This window comes from Phocoena phocoena, chromosome 10, assembly GCF_963924675.1.
Source record: "Phocoena phocoena chromosome 10, mPhoPho1.1, whole genome shotgun sequence".
NCBI lineage: Eukaryota > Metazoa > Chordata > Mammalia > Artiodactyla > Phocoenidae > Phocoena > Phocoena phocoena.
In genome coordinates this window covers 4865086-4878201 of record NC_089228.1, presented here as the reverse complement: position 1 = coordinate 4878201, position 13116 = coordinate 4865086, and the positions used below count along the sequence as shown (strand labels likewise).

Genomic DNA, 13116 nt, shown 5'->3' with positions numbered 1-13116 from the left:
GAGTTCTCATTGCTCTGTGAAAAGAAGATGCTGCCACTTTACGCTGTAACGTGGACCCCAAACTACTGTGAAAACAATTTTAGTTGTGGTGCCTACGATTTTGAAAACCCAGGACCATTTTTATTCATTCCGTAAATTCTTACACTGCAGTAAGCTGACATATGTGTAAAGGGAAGCCGTCTGGCTCTTTTTTATTAACCACAGTTGAAGACATGTAGAGGCCCAGTAGCTGTTCCAGGCGGGAACCCCCAGACATCACTTCCTGTCTGCTCTCAGGCGCAGTGCGCGCTCAGCGTGAGCCGCTTCCCGGATGTGGGCTTGTCTGGGGACCAGGGGGCTCGATGACGTAGAAGCCGTGCTCTTCTATCATGCGGTAGAGCATGATGTACTTGGAAGCCTTCCTCGTCCTCGGGATCACGAACTTCTCCGTGAACTCGTCCCGGTCCAGCCGCTCCTCGCCCTGTGTGGCCAGGACGCAGTTAATGAACTTGAGGGCGTAGCTGTAGCAGTTGTGGTGGTCTTCTTCGTACCTTATGGGGCAAGGGCGTCGAGAAGACAAGGCTTAGCCCTGAGCTGCCCAAGGCCTTTCATAATTTTAACCTCGCTGCAAGCTGGGCCCCCATGTGTGCTGGCCCCCTTGATGACAGTGTCCAGAGGTGCATTTCAGAGGGACACTTGGCATCTGGGGCTATTTCTGCTTGCAGCTTAAGTACAGCTAGGACTCACCGAGATGTCCAGAGTGGTGACTCAAGTTGCATATAGGCCCCAATTTGGAGAACTTAATTTCACTGAAATTCTAGATTCTCGAAGTGGAATTCCATGTCTGAGTTTTATGATATCCTACAGTGTCTAAACTTATTTCAGGGGAAGCCTCAGAACCATTTAAGTCCACAGGTATGCTCTGTATCTTCTACACTGATAAGGGGGCAAGGAATCGATAAATTAATTTCAAACTTGCTGAAACTTAAAATGGGGGGAGCTTTAGATAGGTTTACATTTTGAACCTCATTTAAGATTGTTTTGTTTTAAGGGAATATAATACTGTGGGTTTTGCTGTACGTATTATTAAATGTCAAGTGTGTAAAAGAGTCAAATAAGTAAAATAACTAGAGTACTAAGGTCTGGTCCCTTCAGCTCTTAGAGTGCTGTGGTTCTATTGGGGAAATGTGTGCTGGCTCACCTCTGCAGGAACCCCAAGTAATTCAGCCCCTGCTTAATTCTGTTACAGACGCTACTATCTCAATACAGGCTGAACATGAAAGTCAGTGCATCTTAGCATCTGTGATGGCACCTGGTGGTGAGTGAGGGCCCTGTCCTACCTGTGAGGCAGCCAGGCCCCCGTGGTGGAGAAGTCTTCCAGGTACTTGTCCCACTGGTCCATCAGTCCCAACATGCCGGGCTGCAGGAGCGGGATGCTCACGCTCTGCCCCCAGCCCGCTTTGTCTCGCTGGACACCGTGCACCGTGTAATTATACACGACTCCTGCCGCCAAAACCAAAATCACACGGAGGCGTCAGGGGAAACGCACCCCGGTGAACGGGACAGCAGCCACCTGCTAACTGCACACAACAGGAGCCCAGACAGCACTTCCCAATTGCAGTCCGAGAGCTCTCGAACCCCCTCCTCCAGGGAGCCTCTGCCTCCTTGCTCTCAGCACCCCAGGTTGTCCCAGAGAAACGAGACAGTAATAGGTGCTGGGGTGATCATCTCCAGATATTTTTGTTGAAGTTCTCTGTCTACAAAGGCGTCCGTCTCACTTCCTTAAATCAGCAGTACATTTCTCCTGACAAAGACTGGTGCAGATTTGACTGTTCGTGACAGTCAGTGAGTTCAAAACCCAGTCCTAGGTTTCTGTTCACGGTTCTCCTGCCTCAAGGGAGCAGCAAGGGCTGTTATCAGACTTCGCTTGTCGGACCTGATCGCAGCCGCAAGTGGCTGGCCTCGCTCACCATTCCCAGGCCTGCACCCTCCTGCTGGCGGCACTCCCCAGGCCTTTTCCTGCAGACTGTGCCCTCCAAGCTAAATCTGGCCAAAGGAACCGTTTTATTTAAATGTGCTGCTTTTCTGAGTTTTTAAAGCAAACTTTCGCAGGCCCTACCGCACGCTCAGGTGCTGTGTCCCCCCAGTTTATCCCTGGTGTTCCTGCTTGGCCCCTGGAGACCCCAAGTATGAGGACCCAGTGGCAGTGGGCTGAGTACAGCAATGGGAGCAGAGGGTCCGCTTCTAACGCAAGATGAGGTCTTGGACAGCTCAACCTCTCTGGATGTCTGTTTCTTCCTCTCTTAAAAACTAACAAAAAACATACAGGTTTGCAATGTTTTTAATGTTTTCTCAGCTCTTGGCTGAGAAAACATTAAAGAGCTTTCAGATACTCAGCACTGTTAGTGATGTTGCCACGTTACTTTTTCTGTAGAAATACTGCTCTCTTCTAACCAGGTATTGGGGGAACTTTTTAAGCTATGAAAGTGCACTTACCATTTGTGTTGGTTATCCCCACGTGAAGATCAGACCTTCCATCATACTCCCTAGAAGAAACAAGAGCGTTTTTGTCCTCTCATTTGCACACACTAGGCGCGTGGAATTGGTATTTAAAGTGGGAGGAGAACAGTGGGCCTCCCCTCTTGGCCGGTGCCAGAACTCGGCCTCGGTGCCAGAGGCCAGGTTAGTGGAAAGGCCAAGAGTACGTGTGAGGTAGAAAACAGTGCCCTGCACCCACTCTGGATTTTCTTGGCCCCCGCAGTCCTAAAGGTGAGTGTGCTGGAAGGCCAGCCCTGCTGGAGCGCAATGTCAGCATGACGCCTGGCTCTGCAGCAGAGGGGCCCACCCGGCTGTCAGCTGTTGAGGAAGCTCCTGATTCTTTCCTCCTTAAGTGTGAGAGGGCAGCCTGTTCCTCAGGCCAACGTGGGTGAGAGGGTCCTGAAAGCACCTCAGTGGACTTCTACCTTTGAAACTCATATGGTCTTGAAGCCCGTGGCCACACTCACTTTTCCTGGACAGCCCTTCTTTCCTGAAATTATTCTTCCCCCGAGGCTGTGCATCAGATGTAAAACTCCAGGTAATTTAACCTCTATATATGATCCCAGGCTATCACTTATTTGCCCCGAGACTTTCTCACCTATAAGATGGAAATAGCATTAAGCCTCCTAGCAAGCTGGTTGTAAGAGTAAAATGCCTATTGAGTGCTACCACGTAGAGGTGCCACATAAGTCAGGTAATTTTTAAATGACGCGCTCCTTTGTCAGACCACAGTTCTGAATGTTTGGTTCCTCGATAAACCAAGCAGTCCCGGGGTTCACAATGGCCAAGGACACAAATGGCTGCCCCACCTCTTCGGAGCAATCCCCCCAGGCCGTCTTGTTGCAGCCACTGTGAGTTTTCTGAGACCCTGTGGGTTCAGAGGTTGAGAATGAAGCTGGGAAAAACAGTAAGTCTTGGGTGGCCGATCACGGTGCTGGACCTGGATGTGTGCCATCCCCAGATCACTCCCTGCATGTACAGCCTCTCTGTTTCCTGCCTAAATCCCAGGCATTCCCTCTCACTCCCGCTCTCCTCCCTCTCCTTCAGTTATTTCTCATTCATGCAACATGTCAACTACGGGCCTGTCATTTGAAGTGAAGGGCTAGTGACACAACGGGAAATGAGGTCCCTGCCTCACAGGGTTTGCCTGCTTCCAGAGAAGACTTTTTTAGTTTTAGTTTAACAAGTTGTTAATAGATTGAGAAGTGTTACAGAAGCATGTGATGGGGCAGGGCCAGGGCCACCCCTATCCCATATGATAGTTTTGTACAGATTAAGAAAAGGTGCCCCTTCTTCCTGCAGATGCAGCTCTGCCCAGGGTGCTGCCCAGGGTGAGTGGAATGCAGGCTGAGCTTCAGTACCCGCCACTGCCTTGGCCGGGGACCTTTGCACAGTCCACAAGCTGCACAGCCCTATATGGCAGCCCTGAGGGATCCTCATCTAGTTAGACAGAGCCTCCGTGATTCCCTTGAGTCACTGCTGCTTCTCTTAAGAAGTAGATGAAATTGTCTCAAGATGAGTTGTGAGAGTTGGTCCTGAGGGTTTAGAAACAGGATGAGAGGGGAAAAAATAGTCTGGAACTCGGCCTTCAAGGGACTGGTGGGCAGGGGGCTACTTGGGTTCTGCAGATCCTGGCCTGAGTTCCTGAGGGGGATAGGAAGATACCTAAGCACACGATGTATTTCAACACCACCACCTCCTTTCTGCTGCTGCCGAGGGAGGCCAGGCCTGTTAGTGTCACCACCACATCACAGAAGAGATGAATGCTTTTCAGGGGCTAGCCTGAAAGCCTGTCGCGTGTTGTGTCATTTCTGGAGAGCAGGGCTGCAGCTTGTTCACTGTGACATCCCTAGCATTTCCCACACACAGCTGCTCAGTGAGCACCTGTTGAGTGAACCAGCATTACAGGAAATGAACTCTGAATTTTAAGCTCTGTTCAAAAGCTTTCGGAATCCAACCAGTTACTAACTCCAAGTTAGCGTGAATGAGGGGCCTTATAAAACAGTTTGGGCTTCACAAATCTGGTTAAGGTAGAAATGAAGGTTTTCCCAGTCACATTCTGAGCTGAGTATGAAAATATTGGGACAGGAAGGAGCGTGTTGGTTCAACGTCGTGCCTGGCACCCGGGCCAGCTTTATCGGCCTTTTCGCTGACCCTCACAACTCTGCAAGGTCAGCGGGTCCTCATTTTACAGGTGAGGAACCAGAGACTCGGAGAGGGTCCTGGAGCTGGTCTGAATCAGGGTAGGAATGGGGGGCTTCTTGGCGTACAAGCCTGCACAGTCCCCTCTGCATCCCGCTGCCTGCCCGAGGAAGGGTCAGGAGTGCAGTCTGTTAAGCCCCTAGTGTTTGACCAATGCCTTGTACACACGTCGGTTCGTTTCATCCCCATAGGGACTGGAAGGAAATTGATTAAGGAAGTTAGCCAGCAGGGAAGTAGTCAACTCCAATTTTCTTATCCCAAACCGGCACTAGAGGGCACGAGGGACTCAGGAGGGTATGTTTCAAGGAGGCAGGAAGGTCTGGGCATCAGACCACAATAGTGAGCACGACACACTTCCCAAAGCTCACACCATTACTCATCACTGTTCTCTTGAAACCTAGCTTGTGCAGGGCCAGTTCCAATTCCACCTGTAAACTCAGGACTCTGAAGAAGGCACCATCCTTCCTTTTGATTTCTGAAATATTTCTTAAAGTCAGGTGACGTCTGCCATTGAAACAGACCAGCTCTAGTCTCAATTTCATGCACCTCCATGCAAAATAGTCTGTACGTGGCCATTCTTCAGGCTCTGTGCAGGGTACCTGCTTGTCACAAATGTTACAAACTAACTCGAAGTAAAGGTATTATTTTGATGAGATTAGCTGCTGGGTCATTTTCCCAGTTAGCCTCTTAGCACAAAATCTATGGGTAAAAAAAAATCTCCAGGCTATCGATTCCTCTCTCTTAAAATTGCATAAGCAGGTTTGACCTTCGTATATTCTTGTACTTATCATTCCAGGAAAGTATGCACCCTTCTATTCCTATGAAACAAAAAGGCCTACATTTTAGGATTTAACACCAGACCGCTGAAAAGATTATCCACCAAATCTCACACTGTATATAGCACGTTAGAAAAAGAAAGTTTAAGTGACTAAAACAGAGAAGGGAAGCTTTGCACATCCAATGCAACACATAAAACACTGTACCTAAGAAACGTCCCTTGAGTTGGTCTGAGGAGGAATGAACACTCTTCTTGATGCCCATCGGTAAACGGATTAGGGATGCTGACAGGTGCTTCCTCCAGCTTCCTGGAGCCCACGTCCTGCCGGCAGAGGGGGCAGCATGGCGGCACGCTGAAGCTGTAGATGTACTTTTGACAGTGGTTGAATTTGATAATAGGCTTCCCAGCCTCTGGGTGCTGCATGGCTTTCCCCTCCTGGGCAAGGAGGGGTGCGTTCCCCAGGACTTCCTTTTCCGCGTTACATGGCCAGCAAATGCCCTCCATCCGAGTAACCTGATAACAGTGATGTCATTCTGACTGGTGGCTTCAGAAGCCAAAACAGCTAGGGTTAACCTGTAACCAGGCCTCCCCATAAACAGGTGTCTTAAAGAGCCAGCTTCATTTGTGCTCACAACGTTTCTTTCTAGCCTTTGTACGTTTTGCAACAGTCGATAGCCAGCTCTTCCTCATTCTCCAAAGCCCTACCTTTCTGTGAAACCTTCCTCAGCTTCCCCCAGCATTCCCTTACGCTGGAAACAAACTATATTTGTTTCCACCAGCGCTGTTATTTAATTTGTCTGTGAGCTTCTTGGAGTTAGTGACCCACAGTTACTTTTGGTTTTCTAGAATAGGTTATATCGTTTGGGTTTTGGATAAATAAATGGAATCCTTACTTTGAGGCGGTTTTTCTTTTGATATTTTATATTGTAGAAGGACTCATGCTCATAAAAAATTAACAGCACAGGGATAGGGATAGTGGTTACCCGAGGTGGTGGGTGCTGACTGGAAGAGGGCATGAGGGGGCCCTGGGGTCTGGGGTTGTGCTGATTCATTATCTAGGTGTTGATTATACGAGAATATTCAGTTTGTGAAAATACATCAAGCTGTACGTTTTACTATACGCACTTTATGATTCTTCAGTTTTAAAATAATTTTAAGCAGCTGCATAAGGATATGTGGAAAGAAAGGTAATGCCCCCCTCCCCATTTCTCATAGCATTTTTCCACCCACCATATTGTACTCCCGGGAGAAAACTGCAAGGTAAAATAAGTGAATATTTCCACATACTATCTTCAAACCCCAATGTTGTTTTACTGTATACTGTTTTGAAATTTGTGGTTTTCTCTCATCTTGGAAACTTTTTCACACTATCAGTTGTATAGGTCCAGCTCAGCCTTTCAGATGCCTGCAGAGGAGTCCAAAGTTTGGTGGCAACACACTTTCCTTAGCCAATCGCCTCCTGATGCCTGTGGTTCCAGAGAAAAGCGATCGTAGAGGGAAGACCCAGAGAGAAGGTGTCATGGCAGGTAAAGGCGCTTCAGAACGGTGTTTCCTAATGGGCATTTAAATAAGGCACGGTATGCTGAAGTGCAGAAAAGCACGTATTCAGTGTAATAATATGGAATGATGATCAGACTCACAGCAATAAAAGAGACCTTAGAAATCATTTCAACCAACTTTCTCTTGTTACAGCGAAGGCAGACAGGTTATAGCTAGACACGCAGCTCAGGTGACAAGGATCTGAGATTGTTCATTATTAATATAAACCACCGCTATTGTTCGATTGTTTGTGTGACCCAAGTTACTTTCAACTGAGAATATATTCATCTTCATGACACCAATACCAAGAGGTACTTTTAGTCCTCTGAAAAGAAACAGAGGAACCATGCCTTAATAAACATTTTTAATATGCTAGCATTCTTTTTTTTAAATCGTTTCTTGATCTTTTCAGTGAGCAGAGCAGGGTAAAAAAAGGTGCACACACACACATGCATACATGCACGCACATAAGGATTACATGCTGTTTCCAATTCAACTTCAGGACTAGTGTTTTTACTTAATCTCTTCTATATTACGTTTGTATCTCTTTTCCTCCACACTGAAAACGCTGGTCTCAAGGATACAGGGCATGCTTTATCCCACTTTACACAATCTCAGAGTAGCAATAGTAATACCACCACCTCTAATTATGATTAGAGTGTTTTTTAAATTTTTGCACATACTCTCCCCATCTTCCTCTCATGTATTTAAATGGTTATCCTATTTCTTCACTGTCAAAGCATCTGCCATTGTAAACAATAACCTCTCCCCTCTAGCCCTCGCTAAGGCTTAGTTTTACACACAAATATCTTTTCATGCTCACTATTAGTCCTTTCCTCACTCTCTAATAATTATGAAGTTCATTCCTAGAAGATTCCTCAGGAAGGGCTCATAGGAAGGCTAGTTTCTGAGTTCTTTTTTTTTTTTAAATAAATTTATTTATTTATTTTTGGCTGTGTTGGGTCTTTGTTGCTGTGCGTGGGTTTTCTCTAGCTGCGGCAAGTGGGGGCTACTCTTCGTTGCTGTGCGCGGGCTTCTCATTGTGGTGGCTTCTCTTGTTGCGGAGCACGGGCTCTAGGCACGCAGGCTTCAGTAGTTGTGGCTCACGGGCTCAGTTGTTCCGTGGCATGTGGGTTCTTCCTGGACCAGGGCTCGAACCCGTGTCCCCTGCACTGGCACGTGGATTCTTAACCGCTGAACCACCAGGGAAGTCCTTCTCTGAGTTCTAGTATGTCGATAACTCATCTCTGTTCTTTAGGTCGGTTTTGCTGGATATAAAATCCTTGGCTCGCATTTTCTTTAATATGTTATTCCATTTTCTTCTGGTATAAAGCACTGCTGTCAAAAGTCTGATGACAAAACAATTTTCTTTCTCCTATAAGTCGTGTTCTTTTTTGCCAATATGCCCAAAGGATATTTCTTTTTTTTTTTTTAAAGATCAGTAATTTTATTATACGTCTTGATGTTGTTTTTTAGGTTGATTTATTCAGGCTTGTGGTATGTTCTGTGTAGTTTTTGAACTTATAAAACTTTATTTTTTTAAAAGTTATAGTCTATTTATAGTTATTATAAAATATTGGCTATATTCCCATTTTGTACAATATAGTCTTGTAGCTTATTTTATACCTAATAGTTTGTTCCTCTTAAACCCCTATCCCTATATTGCCCCTCCCCGCTTCCCCCTCCCCACTGGTAACCACTAGTTTGTTCTTTGTATCTGTGAGTCTGCTTCCTTTTTGTTATATTCTGTGGTGTGCTCTTTGAATATACAGTTTCGTATCTTTTTTATTTCAGGAAATTGTTCATAAATTATAATTTTGAGGATTTGTTCTGTTTCCTTAGTTTTGGTTTTGGTTTTCTTTTTTGGGGGGGGAGTATAGTTGTTTTAAAATGTTGTGTTAGTTTCTACTGTACAGCAAAATGAAGTAGAGTTCCCTGTGCTATATAGCAGGTTCTCATTAGTTGTCTATTCTATATATATTAGTGTATATATGTCAATCCAATCTCCCAATTCTGTTTTGATTTTCTTCTTCATGAAATTCTATTCTCTGTATGTTGGATCCCTTTTTCTATCTACAATATGCCTTACTTTTTTAAAAAAATTGAAACAAAATTTACATATAAAAATCACCCATTTAAAGTGTACAGTTCTGTGGTTTTTACCTAATCTAAGTTCAGAACATTTTTATCACTCCAAAAAAGAAACCTTGTACCTGTTAGCAGTCACTCCCCATTCTTCCCTCCTACTAACCCCTGGCGACCACTAGTCTGCTTCCTGTCAATGGATTTGTCTATTCTGGACATTTCATGTAAGTGGAATTATATGATATGGGGTCTTTTGTATCTGGTTTGTTTCACTTGGCATAATGTTTTCAAAGTTCATCCATGTTGTAGCATGTACTGGTTGTTCATTCCTTTTTTATGGCTGAATAATATACCGTTGTACAGAGGTACCACGTTTTGTATATCCTTTCATCAGTTGATGGACATTTGGATTGTTTCCATTTTGGGGCTATTATGAATAACACTGCTATAAACAAGTTTCATATTACTGTATAAGATTTTGTGTGGACATATGTTATCAATTCTCTTGATTATATACCCAGGAGTGGAATTTCTGGGTCACATAGTAACTCTGTATTTAACATTTTGAGCAACTGCCAAACTTTTTTTCAAAGTGGCTGCATCATTTTCCATTCCCACCAGCAATTTAAGAGGGTTCCAATTTCTCCCCATCACCAACACTTGTTATTGTCTGTATTTCTTGTTTTAACCTTCCTAGTGGGTTCGAATTGGTATCTCATTGTGGTTTTGACTTGCACTTCCTTAATGACTAATGATGCTGAGCATCTTTTTTTTTTTTTTTTTTTTTTTTTTTTTGCTGTATGCAGGCCTCTCACTGTTGTGGCCTCTCCCGTTGCGGAGCACAGGCTCCGGACGCGCAGGCTCAGTGGCCATGGCTCACAGGCCCAGCCGCTCCACAGCATGTGGGATCTTCCCGGACCAGCGCACGAACCCGTGTCCCCTGCATCGGTAGGCAGACTCTCAACCACTGTGCCACCAGGGAAGCCCTGATGCTGAGCATCTTTTCATGTGCCTGTTGGCCATTTGTATTTCTTCTTTGGAGAAATATCTATTCAAATGCTTTGCCCATTTTTTAATTGGGTTATTTGGGGGTTTTTTTATTGTTGATTTTGTTTTTTTTTTATATCTTTGCCTTTTTTTTGTATTTTTTGTTTCTTTATATATTCTGGATATACTATATATATTCTAAATACTATCTTTTCACTTTCTTGATGGTATTATTTGAAGCACAAATTTTTAAAAAATTGAGTAAGTCAAATGTATCCATTTTTTCTTTTGTTTCTTATGCTTTTGGTGTCCTATTTAAGAATCCATTGCCTAATCCAATGTCATGAAAATTTATGATTATGTTTTCTTCTAAAAGTTTTATACAGGGTCATATCATTTGCAAGTAAAGATAGTTTTACTTTTTCTTTTCCAATCTGAATAACTTTTATTTCTTTTTCTTGCCTAAGTGCCCTGGCTAGAAATTCCAGTATAATGTTGAATAGAAGTGTTAAGAATAAACATCCTTACCTTGTGCCTCATTTTAGAGGGAAAAGTTCTAGTCTTTCACCATTGAGTCTGATGTTAACTGTGGGGTTTTGGTAGATGATCTTATCAAGTTAAGGAAGTTCCTTTCTCTTCCTAGTTTTTTTGAGTGTTTTTGTTATGAAAGGGTGTTGGATTTTGTCAGATGTTTTTTCCATTTCTATTGAAATGACCATATGTTTGTTTTCTATTTATATGGTTAGTTACATTGATTGATTTACATATGTTCAACGAATCTTGCACTCCGGGGATAAATCTCACATGGTCATGGTGTATAATCCTTTTTATATGCTGCTGCATTCCATTGGCTAGTATTTTGTTGAGGGTTTTTATAAAGTATATTGGTCTATAGTTTTCTTGTGATGTATTTGTCTGGTTTTTGTATCAAGGTGTAGTACTGGCTTCATAGAATGGGAAGTATTTCCTCTTCTGTTTTTTGTAAGAATCTGTAAAGGATTAGTGTTAATTCTTCTTTGAATGTTTAATAGAATTCACCAGTGAAGCCATTGGTTTGGGGATTTTCTTTGTGGGAAGTTTTTTGATTACTAATTCAGTCTCTTGTTAGAGGTCTATTCATATTTTCTACTTCTTGAGTCAGTTTCAGTAGTTTGTGTGTCTAATCCAAATATGACGTGAAGAGAATGGCACTTCAGCTCCAAGTTCTTCCCCCAGCCCTGAAACCCGTAATCCCAGTCTAATCATGAGGAAAACATGAGATAAATCCCAGTTGAGGGATATTCTGCAAAATATCTCACCAGAACTTCTCAGAGCTGTCATGATCATCAAAAATTAGGAGATTCTCAGAAACTGCCATCCCAAGAGAAGCCAAGGAGACAGGATGACTAGATGCAACGTGGTGTCCTGGATGGGATCCCGGGACAGAAAAAGGTATAAACTAATGAAATCCGAATAAAGTATGGGCTTTGGTTTATAATAACATATTAGTGTTTCAACATACATTGCCATATTGATACAAGATGTTAATAATAGGAGAAACTGGATGTGGAGTGTATGGGACGTCTCTGCTATCTTCACAACTTTTCTGCAAATCTAAGACTATTCTAAAATAAAAGGCATGTTTTAAAATGGGAGCAAATACTTCCTCATATAATAAAGGCTGAGAAAATTAATCGTTGGAAGATCTTCAGTATAAGAAATACTAAAAGAGTTCTTCTGGCTGAATAAAAATGATCCTAGATGGAAACATGGAATGGTTGAAAGAAATGAAGAATACCACATTTTAAAACAACATTCATTACAATATGTTGTTGGGTTTAAACATATGCAGAAGTAAAATATATGATAACAATAGTACAAAATGGAATAGGAGAGTTAATGGAGTTATCATAGGTTTTTTGCATTGTTGAGGAAGTGGTACTAGTACTAATTTAAGGCACTAGTACTTTAGTAAATTCACAGACACATATTGTAATCTCTAGGGTAATCGTTAAAAGAATAATTTTTAGGGGCTTCCCTGGTGGCGCAGTGGTTGAGAATCTGCCTGCCAATGCAGGGGACACGGGTTCGAGCCCTGGTCTGGGAAGATCCCACATGCCTTGGAGCAACTAAGCCCGTGCGCCACAACTACTGAGCCTGCACGTCTGGAGCCTGTGCTCCACGAGAGGCCACGATAGTGAGAGGCCCACACACCGCGATGAAGAGTGGCCCCTGGTTGCCGCAACTAGAGAAAGCCCACGCACAGAAATGAAGACCCAACACAGCCAAAAATAAATAATTATAATTTAAAAAAAGAATAATTTTTAAATGATAATTAAAAGTGTATAATCAGGGCTTGCCTGGTGGCACAGTGGTTGAGAGTCCGCCTGCCGATGCAGGGGACCACGGGTTCGTGCCCCGGTCCGGGAAGATCCCACATGCCGCGGAGCGGCTGGGCCTGTGAGCCATGGCCACTGAGCTTGCACGTCCAGAGCCTGTGCTCCGCAAGGGGAGAGGCCGGAACAGTGAGAGGCCTGCGTACCGCAAAAAAAAAAAAAAGTGTATAATCAATAAAGAAAAATATGGAATAAATGAAAATACTTAATCCAAAGGAATACAAGAAAGGAGAATAAATAACAGATTATATGAATGGAAAATTAATAGCAGGGTGGTAAATTTAAATCCAACTGTATTACATTTAATGTAAATGGTCTAAATAATCCAATTCAAAACAAAGACTATCAGGATTTTAAAATTAATCAACTATATGCCATCTACAGGAGATACAGTTTAGATATAAAAATACCAGGTAAGTTGAAAATAAAAGGATGGAAAAAGATATACCATACAAAGACTATCTGAAAGAAAGCTGATATGATTATATTAATATCAGACAAAGTACACTTTTAAATTAAAAATTTCTGGACACATTCTAACACATTCTTTCACTGATATAACACTGCCCTAATTAACGTGCAACTAAGCACAAAGAAGGACATTTCTTAGTGATGTGTTGAAACAAAAAAAAG

General features: G+C 43.3%; 1 protein-coding gene across 1 annotated transcript; it reads right to left on the bottom strand.

Annotated features, from left to right (window-relative positions):
* Positions 1-289: 289 nt before the first annotated feature.
* On the bottom strand, positions 290-5935 carry MKRN2OS (MKRN2 opposite strand). The gene is made up of 4 exons (XM_065885099.1): positions 5703-5935; positions 2476-2525; positions 1320-1482; positions 290-530 (listed from the first exon to the last, which is right to left on the bottom strand). The coding sequence occupies exons 1-4, from the start codon at positions 5918-5920 to the stop codon at positions 290-292; spliced, it is 672 nt and encodes a 223-aa protein (XP_065741171.1). The 5' UTR covers positions 5921-5935.
* Positions 5936-13116: the final 7181 nt, after the last annotated feature.